Source organism: Erpetoichthys calabaricus, chromosome 1 (genome assembly GCF_900747795.2).
Source record: "Erpetoichthys calabaricus chromosome 1, fErpCal1.3, whole genome shotgun sequence".
Classification (NCBI taxonomy): Eukaryota; Metazoa; Chordata; class Cladistia; order Polypteriformes; family Polypteridae; genus Erpetoichthys; species Erpetoichthys calabaricus.
This window is the reverse complement of record NC_041394.2, coordinates 339247877-339269887: the sequence shown is the minus strand read 5'-3', so window position 1 is coordinate 339269887 and position 22011 is coordinate 339247877. Positions and strand designations below refer to the sequence as shown.

General features: G+C 40.9%; 1 protein-coding gene across 1 annotated transcript; it reads right to left on the bottom strand.

The window, feature by feature from the left end:
• Nucleotides 1–1171: 1171 nt before the first annotated feature.
• Nucleotides 1172–20634, bottom strand: LOC114667303 (tripartite motif-containing protein 16-like). Its single transcript, XM_028822563.2, has 6 exons — nt 20006–20634; nt 6857–6952; nt 6162–6404; nt 5929–6088; nt 5790–5834; nt 1172–2316 (listed from the first exon to the last, which is right to left on the bottom strand). Exons 1-6 carry the CDS (start codon nt 20594–20596, stop codon nt 1778–1780), a joined length of 1674 nt encoding a protein of 557 aa, XP_028678396.2. The 5' UTR covers nt 20597–20634; the 3' UTR covers nt 1172–1777.
• Between the last annotated feature and the right edge of the window lie 1377 nt (nt 20635–22011).

Here is a 22011-nt window from a genome sequence, read left to right as displayed (position 1 = left end):
GTGCTGGAAGAAGAACAACGGCGGTGCTACACAGTCGCCTGCAGAGGCTCCTTTAGAAGAGCTGTAACGCTATCCTTTGTTGTGCAGTAAAATTAAACTCATCGTTATCGGACAAGTCGTCGTGTCATTGTTGGTGAGTAACCATAATTAATTATTTACGTACAGTACTTATTGCATGTACATAGTTTAGCGTCACTGTACACACATTTTACTGTATACAATTTTTCTTGCATTGTACGTATTTATTGCTGGTGGCCTGTCTGTTGTAATGGCTGTAACATATGTGATATCGGAGATGCTCGATATCTTTAAAATAATGTTTAGGTTTTACTGTATATAAACTGTGTTTACATACATAATTTCAACGAATCTTACCTAATATCTAAGAGAATACAAAGGGTTTATGCTGTATAACTGTGCGTGAAATGTTTATAAGAGTGTGGGAGAGTTTATAAGGGCTTAAAATATATAAAAAGAACCGTATAAACATATGGTTTCTACTTCGCGGATTTTCTTATTTCGCGGGGGTTCTGGAACACAACCCCCGCGATGGAGGAGGGATTACTGTACTTATTATGAGGGAATTCTTGGTTCGGGTCAAAATTGTGAAGGAATGAAATAAGAATGGTGTGTAAGGGTTAATTGACTTGCTGTCACACTGTGATGATTAAAGAGCATTAATGCCCAAAAAGTGTTCCCTTCATTTTTATTTGAACATTAATGCTCTTTAATCATCACAGTGTAACAACAAGTCAATTAAAACTTACACACCATTCTTATTTCATCCATCCATCCATTATCCAACCCACTATATCCTAACTACAGGGTCACGGGGGTCTGCTGGAGGCAATCCCAGCCAACACAGGGCGCAAGGCAGGAAACACACCCTGGGTAGGGCACCAGCCCACCGCAGGACACACACACACCCAGGACAATTTAGGATCGCCAATGCACCTAACCTGCATGTCTTTGGACTGTGGGAGGAAACCCACGCAGACACGGGGAGAACACGCAAACTCCACGCAGGGAGGACCCAGGAAGCGAACCCGGGTCTCCTAACTGCGAGGCAGCAGTGCTACCACAGTGCCACCGTGCCGCCCACCTGTGGATCTGAACATATCAAATATTATATTATTAATGATCAGATACTGTGGTGGGCTGGTGCCCTGCCCCTGCTACCACTGCGCCACCATGCCGCCCATTCATATTTCATATATACACTAAACCATTTGCAGAGCAACTTCAGAACATTTATTGAAAATAAATTCATGACAACATCAAGTTAACAAAACTGAAGGATTCTGAGATCTCAAGGGAGAACTGAAGGAAAAAATCTGTACCTATACTGGGAGAACATGGAATACGGCACGGGGACAAACCTGGGATTTGAAGAGGGTCACTGGGAGCTTTGAGGCCACAGTGCTAACCCGTTTGCCATTAGAGTGGATTAAAATGAGTTCACTTGTCAGTTCTGACTCGCTCTTTAATATTCCCATCTCATTCAAACCAAATTCATATTTCATATTCGGGGTTAGGGGGGACTTGACTTTCATGTCATGTGTGTGCTCACGTTTGCTTTCTATTCTACTTGAGGCTGACTTTAGATTTAAATTTATACACAGCGCCACTATGTGGTAATTAAGTGTACTTAACATAAGCCCCCAAGCTAATATTCAATATTGTGAAGGTCCACAGATTTTTTTCCTTACAGTTAAATAACAAGAGAGCCTGTGTGAGAGTAGACATGAAGTCACCTGCAGACCACCCCGGCCCGTCCCTAGTCAGGTGAGCTCAGAGGACAGACTGTCACACCGGAGTTTGGTCTGACCACAAACCCCAGATAGAGAGGCTCACTGAAGGAGGCGCTGAACCTGTGCAGGAGCGTCATTGTGTCCGAGATACGATAAAATGACAGGGAGCCCGCAGGCCAGTCCAGATACACACCTATTCTCTGAGCGGAGGGAGCTCTGATTTTAGTCTTCAAGTTATTGTGCCACACAGAGTAACTGGAATGACAACAGAACAAATTCCAGGACCTGTCATTACGCCCAAGGTGACACTCCTGACTGTCTCCTTTCCTTTTTATGCCACCATACGTCACTCCAATGCCTACTCCTCTTCCACTCCATTCAACCTCCCAGTAGCAGCGACTTCCACTCAGAGCCTCTCTGCCCAGAACTTGGACGAAAAAATCAAATCTGTCTGGATGAGCAGGATACGAGCTCATGGTGTCCTGACGTGTCACCTTGCTGTTCCCTTCAGACAGGCGGAGGCATCTGTGTGCTGAGTTGGAGTCCAGGGTGGGCTGACAGCAGTCTGAGTGGACAGAAAAGAAAACAAGTGAAGAAATCTGCTGACATGGAGACACACGGGACTTGAACCTGAAGGGTCGAGGAGTAGAAGGAGGTGTGAGAGTGAAAGCATAAGACAGGAAAGTGAGGACTAAAATGGGAAAAGGATCAGGAGTATAACAGTTAACCACAGAGGAAGACAGAAACAGTAGAAAGAGGAAAAGAAAGAAGAATGAAGATGGAAGGGAGGAGGAAGGATGATATTGAGGAGAATGAAGACAGAAGGCTTTTCATATAATAGAGAGAGACAGACAGATAGAAAGGGACTATATAATAGAGATAGACAGATAATAAGGCACTATATAATAGAGAGAGATAGACAGATAGAAAGGGTCTATATAATATAGAGAGATAGACAGATAGAAAGGCACTATATAATAGAGAGAGATAGACAGATAGAAAGGGACTATATAATAGACAGAGATAGACAGATAGAAAGGCACTATATAATAGAGAGAGATAGACAGATAGAAAGGGACTATATAATAGAGAGAGATAGACAGATAGAAAGGCACTATATAATAGAGAGAGATAGACAGATAGAAAGGCACTATATAATAGAGAGAGATAGACAGATAGAAAGGCACTATATAATAGAGAGAGATAGACAGATAGAAAGGCACTATATAATAGAGAGAGATAGACAGATAGAAAGGGACTATATAATAGACAGAGATAGACAGATAGAAAGGCACTATATATTAGAGAGAGATAGACAGATAGAAAGGGACTATATAATAGACAGAGATAGACAGATAGAAAGGCACTATATAATAGAGAGAGATAGACAGATAGAAAGGGACTATATAATAGAGAGAGATAGACAGATAGAAAGGCACTATATAATAGAGAGAGATAGACAGATAGAAAGGGACTATATAATAGAGAGAGATAGACAGATAGAAAGGCACTATATAATAGAGAGAGATAGACAGATAGAAAGGGACTATATAATAGACAGAGATAGACAGATAGACAGATAGACAGATAGATAGATAGATAGATAGATAGATAGATAGATAGATAGATAGATAGATAGATAGATAGATAGATAGATAGATAGATAGATAGATAGATAGATAGATAGATAGAACAAATGAACAAACATTATTTGTTCCCTTGGGGAGATTATGTGAATGGGACGAGATCAGGCTCTCCAATAGACCCCCATTGCTAGTTGAGATTTCATATGCTGTGCTGGGGACCACAATGTCAACAGTCCTCTACACAAGAGGATCAATGAATCTGGGCATCCTGTCATGGAGATCTGGACAAGAGAAGTGGTGAGGAGGTGTGGAGGGTATTAAAGTATAAAAGTGAACAGGAGAGCAAGTAAGGTGCTTCAAAAGGAGAGAATCTGAGAATCAGGCCTCCTGGGAACACGCTGGACAAGCGGAGGCCCACAGAAGAGACACACGAGGGTACTCAGGAAAGGTGCTGAAGGAACACGTAGGGCAAGAGACAGCAAACATTTTTAAAATGCATTCTATTACCTGTTTTTGTGTCTAGTAATCATAATAAAATTGCATTTTAATTAATAAAACGTTCAATTGTTCAAGGTTTTATGCTGTTGTTCATTTCAATTAGCTTAATCTGTTAACTAAACTACTAATAACATTGTGGTTATTTCCTAAAAGAAAAGGTACTGTTTAGTAGAAAGACGTTGTACAGAGCCCCACAGGTGTCAAGCCAAAAAAAAAAAAAATCAGTTTGAATGAATTAGTAACTCGTACAATTTAATTATTTCAGTAGTACGGAGCCCCGTTCCATGTTAATTCACTTAGACAGATTATTATTATCCTCTAGTACCCTCACATACTTTTCTGCTACTCCCAGCTACAAGGCAGGAGACAGACCTGGAAGTGGCAATGCTGACAATTCTACGATTTTCACTCAGAGTATAAGTAAGAGGGGCTAGATGCAGGGGAGAGAGGAGGGGTACATCAGGAAAAGAATGTTGAGGATGGGAGCGCCAGGTAAGAGATAAAGAGGAAGGCCAAAGACGAGGTTTATGGATGTGGTGAGGGGGACATGAAGGGAGTTGGTGTGGCAGAAAATGACATAAAAGACAGGGATAGATAGAGAAGGATGATCTGCTGTGGCAACCCCTAAATGGGAGCAGCTGAAAGAAGAACAAGAAGCACAACAAGATTAAGACTGGCGTTCGATTTGATTTCAATCAAGAGTCTTTATAATTTACTTTATCAGATGCAGATTGTTTTTTGACAATTTAATTGACCTGATGACGAGGCTCGGCCTGAATATGGTGAGAACTTTTGAAAATTCAAGGACTTACAAGTTTAAGTTTAAGAGACATGTTAGAAATACCTGAGGAGAATAAATCTGTTTAGTTAGTTAGTTAGTTAGTTAGTTAGTTAGTTAGTTAGTTAGTTAGTTAGTTAGTTAGTTAGTTAGTTAGTTAGTTAGGTAGCCAGTCACTTAGTTGTTTTCTTTCTTTTAAATTTTTGAACGGGTGTATAAGTCGGGGTCTGATTTTATGATCGATTTTTTGGGTTTCAAGACTGGACTTATATGCGAGTATACACAATAAGTCAAACGTTAAGGAACCATAAAGGAAGGCAAAATGGAGATGAGATCAGGAACCATCTGGAGGTGGTAAATATTTTGTAGAATTCTTTCAGATTTGCACAATATGAACACCAGCAGTTGAAGTGGTGACGATTGTGGATTATAGTTTATTACTTTAGCCAAGTGGCCACTCGGACTACTGAGGCGATAGAAACTCTTCTGCTTCTTTCTGAGATGGTTATCCTCCTGTCTCCACTCAGATACATCTCATTTCTTTCCTGCTTCTTCTGCTCTGCGCAATGTGAGGTTGGATTTAAGCTGATCCCATCAGACCACATAACACGGTTAGTGTGTAACAGTGCGGCCTGGTGAACTCTAGACAAGGCTACAAGAAAAGCAGTTGCTCAATCCCTAGTGCATTTTGAGCATATATTTTCTACAAGACACTGTTATTCCACTAAGCACATAGTAAATCATAAATATAAACATCTACACGTGGAAGTGTGTGTGTTTGTCTCTCTGGCCCGGAAGTGCAAGGCGACAGCATGAAGCTCAAAGAAAGCGACTCTGTCGCCAAAGTGAAACCACCAAGGAAAGAAAGAAACTTGCTTAGCTGCTAATACACAAGCGAGGCAAGCACATCGGTAAAACAAAACTGCCAAGGAGAGTGAAACTCACTTAGCCACTGGTAGACAATGGAGGTGAGCAGGTCAGCAAAACAAAACCGCAGAGAAAAGAGAACCTCGCTTAACCGCTAACGCACAACCGATGCGATTGATTGATTGAAGTGCCAGAATCAATGATTTCTAGGAGTCCAGGCTTTTTACAGTACGGGCTGCCACAGCTAGTAAATTATAAAAACTTTCCATCTTGTTTACTCAAGTTCAACATAAGCATCCCTAGACTTACATTTTAAAAGTCCATTTTTGGTCCTCAGATTCTGCAAAATGTGGCCTGCAAAGGAGAGAAAACGAAGAAGAAGACAAAAAGAATGTGAGCCTGCAGCACTTGGGACAAGGAGTGCAGCTTGGAGGATCACACAACTCACCCGCCTCACTGGCCTTCACAAACTCCCAGCTGCTCAACTCCCGTAGACTCTTTTCCAGTTCGGACAGACTCATCCTCAGAGTCTCGGGAAGCAAATCTCCACTGATGCCGACATCTGTTGTGTCTTCGTTTCCAATAGGGAAAGGGAGAGATGGCAACTTCTACACAAAAAGAGGACATGACATGTGAGACAATGACTTGCGAGTGCCACAAAGGCCTGCTGGTGTCATTCACCTTTAGGACATGGATGTGGTCATCAATCTGTGAAAGCTCAGCCAGCTCAGCCAGATTAGCCTCTCTCCACTTGAGCTCCTTCACCTCCTGCTCCAGTTGCTCCATGACCTCTTTGGCCTTTGTCACTTTCCTCCTCTCGTAATCTTTAATGACCTCAGTGACTTCTGTCCTCAGCCTCTCAATGGCCTGAAGTACAGAGTTGAAGGTTTCTTCATGTTCCCGCACTTCTCTTTCTGAAGTCCTCTGATAGGAAAAAAGACAGAAAAGAAGTCCAGTCATGCGTTTTAGAACAATGGAATCTCAAACTAGCAAAGAAGAAAGAGGCAGTCAATGTGTTCAACCTTAGCTACCAGAAAGGAAAATAGATGAACTTTGTTCATTAAAATTGATCAAAGTGTTTATGATTCTCATTTAAGTATTGATATCTTTACTTAAAGTATTATTTTCAACATTTCATCATTGTCCTCATAGGTGGCACAGTGGTAGTGCTGCTGCTTTGCAGTAAGGAGACTGTGGAAGACTGTGGGTTCGCTTCCTGGTTTCTCCCTGTGTGGATAACGCTTTGAGTACTGAGAAAAGCGCTATATAAATATAATTTATTATTATGGTCCCCATTTCCCAACACTTTGACCCTAATCAGGTTCTCAACTTCTCATTCAGTTCCAGTTGTGATGTCTTTACAGGACGTCATTCACCTGAATCCTATCGATGGTCTCCATCACCTCCATCAGTTTCTTCTCTTTCTCCTCAATTTTCTTTTTCAATTCAGCCATTCTCTCTTCCAGTAGGTTCTGTGAGGACACACAATGCAGAAGAAAGGTTTGAGTGGGTAGAAATTTAAAAAAGCAGCCCAATGGAATTATTAGAAAGAAAACAAGATAAGGATAAGGAGGAAGGCCGACGGAGCAAGTGGACAAGAGCTGAGCATCCTGGAGCCAAACGTGCGAGAGACCTGAGAGAGTGGACTGGAGGGAGGATTGGGTATGTCTGGAAAAGAAGAGTTAAAGTAGAAACAGACCATCAGGGTGAGGGCCTTAATGACGGGTCAGTTATTTATCAGGTAATAACTTGTAGGTGCTGCACAAGCAGCAGACTTCAACTTGAGCTCTGTATTTCTCACTGATGAAAAGGTTTCAGAAATGGTCTACCATCCATTGTAACGGGAAATGTTCAATCGCTGTCAAATAAGATGGATGAACTTTCTACACTTATAGAGGGCCATGGAGCATACAAGTACTGTAGTGTTTTCAACTTAAACCTGATATACCTGATGCTGTTTTAGTGCTGGACAGATATCATCTTATTTAAGCAGATCAAGACCCAGTGCGGTGTGAAAAAAAGACAGGAAGGGGACTGGTCATCTATGTGAATGAGGAATGTTGTAAAAGGGAGGATACTATAATTAAAATTGTATGAAATTTTAAAATTGTAAAAGTTAATGTGAATTTCCCCTTGGGATTAATAAAGTATCTATCTATCTATCTATCTATCTATCTATCTATCTATCTATCTATCTATCTATCTATCTATCTATCTATCTATCTATCTATCTATCTAAAACTACAGTTTGTAATCCAGACATTGAAATTCTGGCTGTCGGAATTTGTCCAAGTTATTTGTCCAGGAATGTAAATTAAATGTAAAATTAAATATTGATATTCTCCACAAACAGGGAGCTAGCAATGGAAATGATTCATTCTGTTACCAATACTTTAATGATTACTCAATCCGACCCTGTAGATATAATGCGTGTGGATTTCAACCGTGTGACTTCGGAAGAAACAATGACAACTTTCTATCAGATTGTGACTGGTTCCAATTGAGAAAATAACAAGTTGGATCTGCTGTATTCAAATGTTAAAGATACCTTTAAGTGTAATCTACTGGCTCCTTTAGGCAAATCTGACCACAACTTGATTCATTGTATTCTCAGCTATAAGCCTGATATTAGATGGCAACCTGTTACCACCAGAATAGCCAGGAAGTGGAGTCTGGAGGCTAATATGACTCTGAATGACTGCTTCCAAATGACAGACTGGGAAATGATGTGTGAGTCACATGGGGACAATTTTGAGGGACTCTGTCACTTCATCACAGACTATATTAACTTCTGTGTCAACACAGTGGTACCCACAAAGACAGTGCGTTAATTTACAAACAAAAAGCCCCGGATTACTAAGAAGCTAAAAGGTCTACTGAATGAGAAAAAGGAGAGTAATTAAATTCAGTGACATAGAGGCTCTGAAGGACGTACAGCGTGTGCTAAAGAAAAAGCTGAGTGAAGGAAAGGCAGCATACAAAGCTAAAACAGAAAACAAACTCATTCAGAAGAACATAAACAATATCTAGAATGGACTTGGCCTAATTACTGGACTTAAAAAAATCCAGGGCTCAGGTGCTAGAAGGGGATGTGGACAAAGCTAACACCAATTCTTTAATAAATTTCCCCCCCACTGCTACCTTCTTCCAATGGCCAGTCTCCTCATACCATCCCTGCTACATCCATAACTCCTACCCCGTCAACTGGAATGGCTAGTGACAAGTTATGTTTATTAAGGGAATTAGTCCAGTGGATCAAGACTGTTATTTTAAAATGAGTTCATCAAGAACATGGGGACACAGTTGGAAGCTAAGGGTAAATTTCGCACAAACATTAGGAAGTTTTTCTTTACACATAGAACGATAGACACTTGGAATAAGAGACCAAGTAGTGTGGTAGACAACAAGACTTCAGGGACTTTCAAAATTTGACTTGATGTTTTTTAGGAAGAAATAAGTGGATAGGACTGGCGAGCTTTGTTGGGCTCAATGGCCTGTTCTCATCTTGGTTTTGTTCTGATGTTCTAAGTCCACCTTTGACCATCAGTGACCATCCTTGAGCATGGCAAGGGGGTACATAAATAAAATGTATCATAATAAATAATAATAATTTGTGTGGGCTGTCCATAATTGAAGGCCAAGTAAGGAGACAACTGAGGAAGCTACACACAGGAAAAGCTGTGGGACCTGATGAATTTAGTCCTTGAGTTCTTAAGGCCTGTGCTGACCAACTTTACGGTATCCTCGGTCACATGTTCAGTTTGTCCCTAAGGCTCCAGAAAATGTCACTGCTGTGAAAACATCCTGCACTGTTCCTGTTTCAAAGACGGCAGGCACCTCTTCACCTAATGACTGCAATGCCAGACTGCCAGGTCAGTAGCACTTCTCACATCATGAAGACCTTTGAGGGACTCGTCCTGGACATTATGAGTTGTCTTATGGCAGACCACCTTGACCCACTGCAGTTTTCCAATCGGACAAAGACTGGAGTGGAGCATAAAATTACAGTATTTGTTCCACAAGGCTTATTCTCACCAGGACAAAGCTGGAGGATTCTGTTTTTTGATTTCTCCAGGGCCTTCAATACCATACAGTCACCCCTGTTAAGCGGTAAGCTCAGAGATATGCAGGTGGATGAGCCTACTGGGTCCTCGATAATGGACTGTCTGTCAGGTCACAGTCTGTGAGACTCAAGGACTGTGTGAGCAACACTGGAACACCACAAGGAACAGTCCTGTCTGCTTTTCTCTTCACTCAGTGCATCTCAGTTTCATCTCAGATGATTCTGCACTTATGGTGTGTAGTAATATGTGGATGAGATAGAGGAGAGGAGTCCGCTGGAGAAGTGTGTTTCTTGATGCAAAGAGAATTGTCTGCATCTTAACATCAATAAAACTTATAACTTTCACCACACCAAAGAGCCTCTGTGTCCAGACACTATTCATTGAGTGGATGTAGAGGTGGTCCACTCCTACAAGTACTTGAGGGTCCAAAATTAATAACAGTTGGACTGGTCTCATAACAGAGACGAACTGGAGAAGAAGGGCAGAGCAGACACTTCTTCCGTAGGAGACTGTGTTCCTTTAATGTGGGAAATGACATCCTTCTCATCTATATCAATAAAGGAGATTTGGGATCCGTGTGGCTGTGTTTGTGTGTTTGTGGAGGGACGGAGAGTTAAGGCGGGTGTTGGAGTCACGTGATCATCTCCCCTCCCAATCACCTCATTCCATTCACTTCATTTCACTCCGAGCTGAGCTCCGCAACTGATGCGGTCATGCCGTTCTTTTTCCATAGTGTTTAGTCCTTTCTCCTTTACTGTTTAGTAGACGCGGTGCTTACCGAATAGTATTTTTTCTACTTAGTGTTTCTTAGTGTTTAGTAGACGCGGTGTGCGAAAGGAGAGTTGGGATCTGAGAGACTATGTTTGTGGAGGGATGAAGAGTTAAGGCAGGTGGGGGAGTCACGTGATCATCTCCCCTCCCATTCACCTGATTTCATTCACTTCATTTCGCTCCGAGCTGAGCTCCGCAGTTGAAGCGGTTAGTCCTTTCTCCTTTACTGATTTACTGTTTAGTAGACGCGGTACTTACTGATTAGTATTTGTTCCTTTAGTGTTTCTTAGTGTTTAGTAGACGCGGTGTGCCGGTGTTCCCGGCGGTGTTGCGGTTTAGTGTTACTTTCTACTTCGTTTTTGTACTTTAGTGTTTAATAATAAATAATAATAATTCATTTCATTTATATAGCGCTTTTCTCAGTACTCAAAGTGCTAAAATAGTGAGTGATACTTAACCGATAGCAGTGTAGAAGCAGCACAGCACAACGCAGCCGGTAGGACAGGCGGGTGTGGTAGCGTAGGTGAGCGGCGATAGCAAGCAGCAGAAAGCGCAGCAGCTGGAGGAGGAAGCAGGATTTGGATGTTCCAATACACAGCCATAAACAGTAACGCTTGGTAATTTCAGGCGTGATCGCCCCGGAGCCATAAGCCAGGTTAGTATGAACATCAGATCAGTTCCCAGTCGTAGAGTACTGTAAGATGAAACGGGAGTAGATCAGCATGCTTTGTTTCCTTACAAACCTCCCATAGTTTATGAAGACACACAGCAACAATTAAATCATACAGATTCTGGTGTATTCTCAATTGCATTTGCTGTGTGTATTTCTCTAGGTATTGACCCAAGTGATCAAGTTTTTACTATTTCTTCAATGCGAAATCACTTACAAATAATTTGTTACTCGACAATTGCTTCCATTCCCTGTCAAAAGAAGCTGACAGGCGAAACCAGTTACAAGTATTCAGTGCGTTCAAAGACCTGTATGAAGTACGGCCACTGACACAGTCACTCATAAAAGGGAAGATGACTCTGTGCAGGAAATGGGTATCGAAAGTACCTTGGAAGACATGCAATCAACGAGGCGATTAAACGGATCTCAAGAGATGTCTTCTAGGTTGAAAAAAAAGCGCTTGGCTGCCAAAACCATATATATACATATATTCATGGCATTCGTAGTCTGAATCACAATCTGATTGTATGGGTGGTTACCTGCCAGGTAACGCTTGTGGTTGCAGTGAGTGTGTACGCCTGATGAGCCCAGAATTAGGGCGAAACACGTGTCGCGTACTCTTTGCATTATTTGACAGTAAAACTATTTCAACCATTCTATGATCTGCTTCTCGCAACTGAAAAGTGGGCACCGTGGCGGATGTTAGCCGACTTGCTGACCAACCACAAGCGTTACCTGGCAGGTAACCACCCATACAATCAGATTGTGATTCAGACTATGAATGCCATGAATATAATTACCCCGATCTACATGCTGACAAATAAACGAACCACACGCCGTAGTGCAGTGTTAGGGGCTTCGCCTCTGGCGCTGACGTTCGAGGTTCGATTCCCGAGAAGGGATGCATTGAGTGTGTACACCTGATGATCCCAGAATTAGGGCGAAACACGTGTCGCGTACTCTTTGCATTATTTGACAGTAAAACTATATACATATATACACATACATCTATATAAATAAAAATGTAAATGTTCGTTTGTTCAAAACCTTAAATCTCCAAAAGTTTTTCACCGATTGCTTTGACATTTTGACACAACATTGTATTCGAATACGCGCGTGTTTTTATATACATATTATATAGATGTCACACCTGTGACTGGTAAGAACATGCTTTTTTTTTAAAACACAGCGCCATCTGTTGGACGGAAAAGCAACACACGCCATACTAAATATTTTACGATTCTGTTTCAAAGTTTCGATCAAATACAATTGTAAGTACGTGAATAAAGGCAGCGACATGGCAATTTTTGGCGTGCAACCAGAAAGAAGTGATAGGAATACGGTCATATATATCGATGAAATCGCACAGTATTAGGCTGGAAGATACATAAGTAGCAATGAAGCTGTATGGCGAAGTCTTTCATTTCCCATACATGAACGAAGTCCAGATGTTGTTCACTTAGCAGTACATGTAGAAAATGGACAACGCGTTTATTTCACAGCTGCAAATGTGCAACAAATAGCCCTGAATCCACCGGCTACAACGTTAACTGCTTTCTTTACGTTATGTCAAAATGACGTGTTTGCTAAAACACTGCTGTATTCGGAAGTGCCTACGTATTACACATGGAATGCGAGTAGAAAATCATTTGAACAACGCAAACGAGGAGAGTGAGTTAACGGACAACCTGGCATATTCAAAGAAACTACGATAGGCAGACTGTACACCATGCATCCCAATCAAGATGAATGCTTCTTTGTTCACATGCTGTTGGTAAATGTGCCCGGTCCAACGTCTTTCCAGCAATTGAGAATTGTCAACGGCGTTACACATGCCACTTTCTGAAGTACATGTCAAGCTCTGAATTTATTGGAGAACGACCGACACTGGGATGTATACATTAATGACGCGTGCAACACGTCACATCCAAATCAAATGCGTGCATTGTTTGCAATCATATTGACCGCCTGCTCTCCTTCATCTCCAACACAGTTATGGGAGAAATATAAATCGTAGGCCTACATGGCTGAAGATATTTTCCGTCGAATACGCAAGTAAAATTCAAATATAAACATGGATTTCACAGCAGACATCTACAACTAAGTGTTGATTGAAGATTTGTGTTTAGAAATCGCGAACAAAGTTCTCAATCAATTGGGAATGCCATCACCAAATCGATCTGCTGCTGCTTCGTTCGATGTAGAATTGCGTCGTGAACAAAATTACAACACGGGTGATCTTTTGTCGTATGTGCAATCAAATATTCCTAAGCTAACGCTTCAGCAAAAAGGCATTTACGATCAAATAATGCAAACTGTCAATAATGGGGTTGAAGAAATCTGGAAATTAGGAACGGAAAGGTGCCGGTTGATCTGACCTCAGGACGAATTTTATTGCCTCATAACTTCTGCAATTTAGTGACGTCAAAAGAAGAATTGGTTGAAAAAGTATTTCCCAATATTCAAACCAATTATAAGAATCACGATTGGCTGAATGAATGAGCTATTCTTGCGGCCAAAAACAAAGACGTCTACGAACTTAACAATATTATTCAGTCTAACATTCTGCACAGACAATGGAACAACAAAAAATATTGTATACCCACAAGCATTGTGAAATGAAGCATATTAGAAACGTGCGCTTTCTCTTTTCTTTCTTTTCCATTTAACCAGACTGAGCCACAGCAACGCGTGGCTGGGTACAGCTATATATATATATATATATATATATATATATATATATATAATATACACTATATATACACATACACACATATTATATAACTATATATATATAACTATATATATCTATATAGTATATTTATATGTACACACACAAACACACACACACATATATACATATACATCTATACTAATAAAAGGCAAAGCCCTCACTGACTCACTCATCACTAACTCTCCAACTTCCCGTGTAGGTAGAAGGCTGAAATTTCGCAGGCTCATTCCTTACAGCTTACTTACAAAAGTTAAGCAGGTTGCATTTCGAAATTCTACACATAACGGTCATAACGGTCGACAACGTCTGCCATGTTAAACTTTCTTATTTATGGCCCCATCGTCACAAAATTTGGTAGGCGGCTTTCCAGCGCTAACCGAAACTGATGTACGTACTTATTTCGGTGGTATGACACCACTGTCAGCCGCCATATTGAACTTTCCAACAGTCTTTGTTATTTAATGGGCCCATCTTCAAGAAATTTGGTAAGCGGGTTCCCAACGCTAACTGAATCCTACTTACGTACATACTCGTATATACGTCCATAGCCTGCAGCTCGGTCCACACTCTGAATCCTCCAGGCACTCCTGAGCATAATCTAATTTTGAAGGTTGGGGCACCAATAATGTTACTGCAAAACTTACAGCCACTGAAACTTTGTAATGGCAGAAGACTTCAGGTCACGTGCCTGCAAAAGAACCTAATTGAGGCAACTATTTTTACTGGCGGTGGCTCAGGGGAGAGAGTTTTTATTTCTCGCATCCCCGTTATACTCTCTGATCTCCCATTTCAATTCAAATGCCTCCAATTTCCAGTAAGGCTCTGCTTCGCAATGACAATTAATAAGTCGCAGGGACAGACCCTACAAAAGGTTGGCATTGATTTGAGGCAAGATTGCTTTTCACATGGCCAGCTATACGTTGCATGCTCAAGAGTAAGCTCAGCGCACAGCTTGGTCATATTACAACCGGAGGGGCGAACTGACAACGTGGTATCCAAAGAGATCCTTAACAAATAATTATTGGTACATTTTCCCTCAGTTTATTATTTAACATTTTAAAGCAGTACTTCACCGCTGCGACGCGCGGGTATTTTGCTAGTATATGTATATATTTATTTAAAAAGCCTCTGTAAAAAAACAAATCACCTTCTGGGGACAAATAAATGTTCTATCCATCAATTTAGAGTTACAGTAAAGAAAGTCAAAGGAGAAAGTGAGTGGAAAAGAGTTTGGTTTTACAGTTTTTTGTTTACCTGCAGTTAAACCCATTGTCCAGCATCTGTCAGCCACTACCTGGACCGTGCAGAAATGGACAATGGAGGCTGAGGAGGCTCTGAAGGATGCCTTTGAAAATACTGACTGAGATATGCTCTGTGAGTCACATGGCTAGGAGGGTCTCAACTGCTGTATCCCAGACTACATCAAGTTTTGTGTGGATAACACAGACAACATGGCCATAAAAAGAAAATGTGCTGTTTTCCTAACAAAAACCAATGGATCACAAAATAGCTCAAAGCTCTACAGAATATGAAGAAGAGAGCCTTCAGTTCTGGAGATAAGGATCCACTCAGAACTGAAGAAAAGGTTCTGTGCAGAGATAAACTTGAGCACAAGTTACAACAAACCAACATGAAGGAAGTTTGAAATGGGATGAGGACTGTCACTGGCTATAAGGAGGCTGTAAAACCTGCAGAGGAAGGGCACAAGACCAGAGCTAAAGGACTGAATCAGTTCTTCATCAGGTCCAGCCCTCCCCCAACACTACTAGCCTCTAGTATGCAAGCTGAATCCCAACTGCCATCTGCACCCTGCATAACTTTCCCCTAAAATGACATCACACCTGTGGTCTCCAGCCCCCCTTTCACTCCCTGGACTGTGTGTCTCTGCTGGTCAAGCAAGGAGAGAGCTGGGAAGACTCTGCATAAACAAGACTTAAGAGCCAGATGGAATCAGCCCCAGGGTGCTGAAAACATGTGCCGGCCAGCTCTGTGGGTCCTTCAGCACCTGTTCTCCCTTTCCCTGAATTTGAAGAATGTTCAATAGCTGTGGAAAACAGCCTGTGTAATCCCATTGCCAAAGAAAGAGCATTCCAGTGATCTCAATGACTTCAGTCTCCTTACTTCATACATCATGAAGACCTTTGAGGATCTGGTCCTAAGAAAGCTATGGCCCCTGGTTTCAGAACATCTGAATCCTCTGCAGTTTGCCTATCAGACACATAAAGGTGTTGTGTCTACTTCCACTTGGACAAAGCCAGCACTACACTCAGGATAATGTCTCATGGACTGGGGAAAAGCTCAAGGCTTTGAATCTTAAAGCCCCTACTGTCTCCCGGATCATGGACTACCTGACTAACAGACAGCAGTTTGTGAGGCTGAAGGACTGTGTTTCAGAAATGGTGGGGTATAATACTGGAGAACCTCAGGAAACTGTCCTGTCTCCCTTCCTGTCTATCCTCTTCACAACAGACTGCCAGCACAATACCAGTGCTTGCCATCGACAGAAATTTTCAGATGATTTGTCCATTAATAATGTATTAATAATGGAGAGGAGTCAAAGTACAGGAAACTTGTGGAGAACTTGTGGAACATATAAAAAAGTGACCAGATACAGCAGTACAAATTGCTCAAACCATTAGGGCTAGTAGAAGAGCGAGGGCATTAGCGGCTACTTAAAAGGATATGGACATTTTTTTAATTGTAAGATATACAAAGTGTCAGAAGGAGGTAAGAGAATTTAAAAAGTGAGGTGAGTTTTAAGAAAGATAGGTAGATGAAGTCAATGAGTGAAGACATTGGAATGAAGTGGAGATGGATGGGGGAGTTCAGCAGAGTCCATTGTAGTTTATGATGGTGACGAAAATGAGGACAAGACAGGGACTGGAATGACTGCTGGCTGAAATCTTAAGATGGAATGAATAGCGCCAGGGAAACCAAGGAAAAGAAATCAATAGGAAATCACATGAGAGCATAGAAGGAAAGTAGATATTTTGACAATAGAGGGCGCTGTTGCTCCTCAAACCCAATAGACAAACGCCCAATACACCAGGTAAATGCACCAAAAGGATCTTTTATTCCTTATCTTTAAATATAGTGGTGCTTTGAAACACCTTCGCCACCATACAAAGACAAAAATAACACAATAATTTTCCTCCTCTCCTCCCAGCAGCTCTGTCACACTCCCTCCCAACTCTGGCTCTCTTGCTGGGTCACTACTAGTCCTTTATATAGTTCTTGACCCGGAAGTGCTTCTCCTCTTCTGTTCACATGACTTGTCAGCACTTCCGGGTCAGATGGAGAATTACATTTTTCTTCAGCCCGGAAGTACTTCTGTCCTTCCGTCCCCATGACTTGGGAGTACTTCCGGGCTATATTGGAAACAGAAATTCCTGTGTCTCCCTGCAGCGTACCCTGACGGCACCCACGATACCCAGCAGGGCTGTGAAGCCGAACTCCATCTCCCATAGTGTCCTGCAGGAATCTGGGGCACCGCTAAGCTGCAGGGAAGTCGCCATCTAGCGTCCTGGGGGTTTCATCTAAGTTGAGCTGCCAGCCGTCTCTCACAATGTATATATTTAATTATTTACTCACTCACTTATGCACCTACTTATGTATGTATATATCTATCGCTTCGCTCTCCAACCCCCGAACAGGCGCTACACATTAGCCTCTCTGCAGTTCTGCCCCTCCTGTATGGGGATGCGGAGGTACAATTTAAAAAGATTGTTATATTCGTGGGAATTGTTAGATATGTCTAATAGAACTAACTATTTTACATTACACCGAGTAATTAACCATAGTAAAAAATAGTAAAACAAAATAATTTGAAAATAACTTATGTTTCATGTTGCGTTAGAGTTATTCGTTGCATTATACATTTTCGTTCTGTTTGGCTTTGAAATCAATACACAGTTACTTTTTAAACTTTTACTTTAAAACATCAGTTAAAACAATATTTGGAATTAAATTGTTGTCAATATCGAATTGAATTTTGATTCTGTGTTTGGAAGTACATCCTGACAACGCAACATATAACTGCCTGTGAGTGAATTTCGTTTCTTTCTCTCTAATAAATAAACCGACTTTTTTGAATGTTTGTCCCTGTGATTTGTTAATTGTCTTTGCAAACTCTGTTCTAATAGGAAACTGTAAACATTTTAATATGAATGGCATATCAAGATCTCCTTTGGTGTCTAATGTTATCCCCTGACCCTAACCCTAACCTTACCTTTCTTAGATACATCCTTCTTTCAACAGTAATTTGTATGGTGGAAGACTGGACGGTGTTAATGGTTGTAGATATTCTACAGGATATTGTAAGTTGATGTTTCCATCTTCCACACCATCACTACCAACTGTTTCAGCATAGCCTATTGATACGCATTTAACCCCTTAACCGCCCTCTGCCGGATATATCCGGCACCGTTGTTTTATTGCTAACGCCATACTGCCGGAATTATCCGGCACATTTGCCTGTGGTTATATGAATGCCTGGCAAGTAGTATAACTGACGGTTTGGCGTGGGTATTATTACTACGTTGTATTTCGACAAGTCTGTGGTTGTTTTGGCCGGTCATGTGACGTGATTCGCATGTAACAGCTGTGAATATGGCGAAACGTAAACTGACTTCAAGTGAGGCTTTGCAGGCGATTTTGGACAGTTCTGATCATGATTGTAGCAGTTCTGAAGAAGATTTTAGCGACAGTGATGAGCAGCAACGTGCGCTGCATGATACTGTGAATGAAGACGCATCGGATGACGGCGCTGAGTGGGTGTATCCCCAGCATCTCAGCTGGGCTGCTGCCCGTGGTGAACTACCTTTTCTGCATTCGTTTGAGGGAACGTGTGGCTTTATTGTTGATGTAAACAATTACACTGCTGAGCAGTTTTATGAGCTGTTTGTGTCACCTGATTTGATCAGACATTTTGTTCATCAGACAAATCTGTATGCAGCACAGTTTATTGAGAAAAATCCCAATTTACCTCCACATTCCCGTGTTCGTGCTTGGTTTGACACTGATGAAAACGAAATGAAAAAATTCATTGGGATTTTGATGTTGATGGGAATAATCAGAAAACCAGATATTGAGATGTACTGGTCTAGAGATCCTATGTATGCAACACCTATTTTTGCAGCTGTCATGACACGTAACCGATTCTCTTTGCTGCTGAAATTCTTTCATTTGAATGACAACAGAAATGAGCCAGATAAGAAAGATCCAAACCGCGACCACTTGTTCAAGCTACGTCCTTTGATTGATCATTTATTTGAAGCATTTCAGTTGCCCTACATGCCAGGACCGTCAGTTGCAGTTGATGAAAGTTTATTGTCGTGGAAGGGCCGCTTACAGTTTCGACAGTATCTACCATTGAAAAGGGCACGGTTTGGTATCAAGATGTTTTGCTTAGCTGAGAATTCAGGTTACATTTATAGATTTCGTGTATACACTGGCAACTTGCACAACATTTATTGGTCAATACTGCTTGAATAAATGTAAAAAATGTAAAAAAAATGTAAAAAAGTAAAAAAACGAAAATTGTTCAGATTTCGCCTGGCTTGGGGAATATTTAGGGAGTTGGCGGTTAAAGGGTTAACCAATATGCCGTGTAACTGATCGCGTAAATTCGTTTGATTTCATTGTTTCTCACTGCTAGGATTGCCTGTGTACTCATTTTTTCTGTCAATAACCCTTTGTGATGAAATTCTTCAATAAGATTTGGACATAATTTAGAGAGAGCTGAGAGAGCAGAAACTTTGTCTGACAAAAGCATTCACACGAATGAGAGGTGAGAGTACTGTACTGTGTGCCTGTTGGAATATGGTTGAGAGGAGTGTAGGACTTTAAACAATCTCACGTCAAAAGTCAAGAATCAGCCCTGGTCAGAAGGACATTCTGTCACGGGACAGCAAGAAACTCACTCACATACACACACGGCGTCATAAAGGGCTGGGTTCAAGTCAGGAAATTAACCAAACGTCTAGATCCTTATAGTATTAAAACTAAAATATGATGGGAAGAACACGGGTGCAGTGAATTAAATCAACATTGTCCGACATGTGTGGCTGACCATTTCATCCAGTTTACTTCTTTTCTCCCATTTATTTCTTAGACTATTTGAAAGCTGGACTTTGAGACGTATATGGCGACCACAAGAAAACGTTCAGTATAGGAAGAAAGAAAAAGGAAATTTCAGTCAATCCTGTCTGAACACACATACATACTTCAGTCCCAATCCCAGCTCCTTTTCCCAGTTAACCCTTCCCATTGCTACTCCTCTCCTCACCTGTCTCACAGCTCGCTCTTCTTCAGCTGTCACCGTGTTGTGGCTCTTATGATCAGTCACTGCACACATTAGGCAGATGCAGGTCTCATCAGTTCGACAGAAGATCTCCAGAACTTTTTGATGTTTCGTGCAGAGTTTCTCTTCCAGTTTTATAGTCGGCTGCTCCAGTTTGTGTCTCTTCAGAGCTTCATGCTCTCTGTGTGGCTGCAGGTGATTCTCACAATAGGAGGCCATGCATGTCAGGCAGGTCTTCACTGCTCTCAGTTTTCTCCCTGCACAAAAATCGCAGCACACATCATCAGGTCCAGCGTAACTCTCGGAGGGACTCACGACGGCTGACACCTCCTTCAGTTGCTTTATCAGTTCTGTTAATACGGTGCTTTTATTAAGCTCCGGCCTTACGTTAAATGTCCGTCTGCACTGAGGACAGTTGTAGGCTCCCACTCTGTCAGACTGGTCCCAGTAGTCGTGAATGCAGTGCATGCAGTAGCTGTGCCCACACGGGATGGTGACCGGCTCTTCCAGAACCTCCAGGCACACCGGACAGCAGTACTGATCGGCGCAGAGTGAAAGTTTAGGTGCTGCCATCATAAACCGAGATTCAGTGTGACAGCCGAGAGCTAACAGGGAAGAAATGAAAGTGAAAGAACGCCGAGCACTTCCGGACACGTCGATGCGAGTTTTAAGGCTGTCCCGTTTATAGAAAAATTACATTTTCCTTCCTCAGAGATCGCACTAACATTTTAATTTTGTTTTTTTATCTCTTTCGCCGATTAACGGCTCGTGCCGCGCTCAGCACAGAAGAAATTCAATCGCTGGCCTTGGAATTAGAAACAAAAGCGCTGTGACTAGAGATTAAAGGGCAGAAATATAATGACAAGAAAACAACCAGAAATGATCGAATAGCTGAGTGGATGCTAAAAGAAGTCTTTACAAAGTCTTTCTTCAGTTCATTGCAATATTGTTCTGAACTCGGTGTACAATAACACTACGAGGATTATTACATTTAATAATGTAATCGGCGACAATACAGAAATAAGAGAAAACAGATCAGCAGAAAGAAGTCGTATAAATGCCTTTTCTCCTTAAAAAAATCACATCACGTGTACTTAGAAAAACACATCACTATCTTTAAAAACATAAGTAATATCAATGATAAAAAATGGTTAAGTATATTCTTTACAAATTCAAAGTTCAATTCATTGCAATATTGCTCTTATGTACGAGAAGTGGAAGTATGATAACTCGACGAGGATTATTAAATTTTTAAAAATGTAATTGGAGACAATACAGAAACAAGTCAAAATAGATCTGAAGAAAGAGGGCATAAAACAAAACACAACAAATATTACCAAACATTTTTACAGCGTTAAGATGACTTTATGTCCTGTCTTTCCAATATTCATTACTCTTCCTACATTTCCATTTTCTAAATTATGCTTGAAATTTGAACAAAACTGTAATTCACCTTCAAAGAAGTTGGGACACAGAATATTGTTCGATCATTTGCCCTTGTGAGTATGTTATCTATCCTTTATTTTTATCTCTTACTTTTTTTTTTACTTAAAAAATATCATCACTACCCTTTAAAACCACACTACTATCCTTAAAAGCAGAATCAACATCAGGAATCTATGATATTTTTTTAAAAAAAGGGTAATTTTTTCTTTACAAATTCTTGGTTACTTACTTTTTTTTTACTTCGAAAATCTCATCACTATCCTTAAAAACACACCACTATGTTTAAAAGTAGAATCAACATCAAAAAACATGATGTAAAAAATAATTATATTCTTTACAAATCCTTGGTTACTTACTTATTTACTTTAAATTTATCTATCTATCTATCTATCTATCTATCTATCTATCTATCTATCTATCTATCTATCTATCTATCTATCTATCTATCTATCTATCTATCTATCTATCTATCTATCTATCTATCTATCTATCTATCTATCATACAGTGCCTTTCAGCCATCTATCTATCTAGAAAAAACTCATCC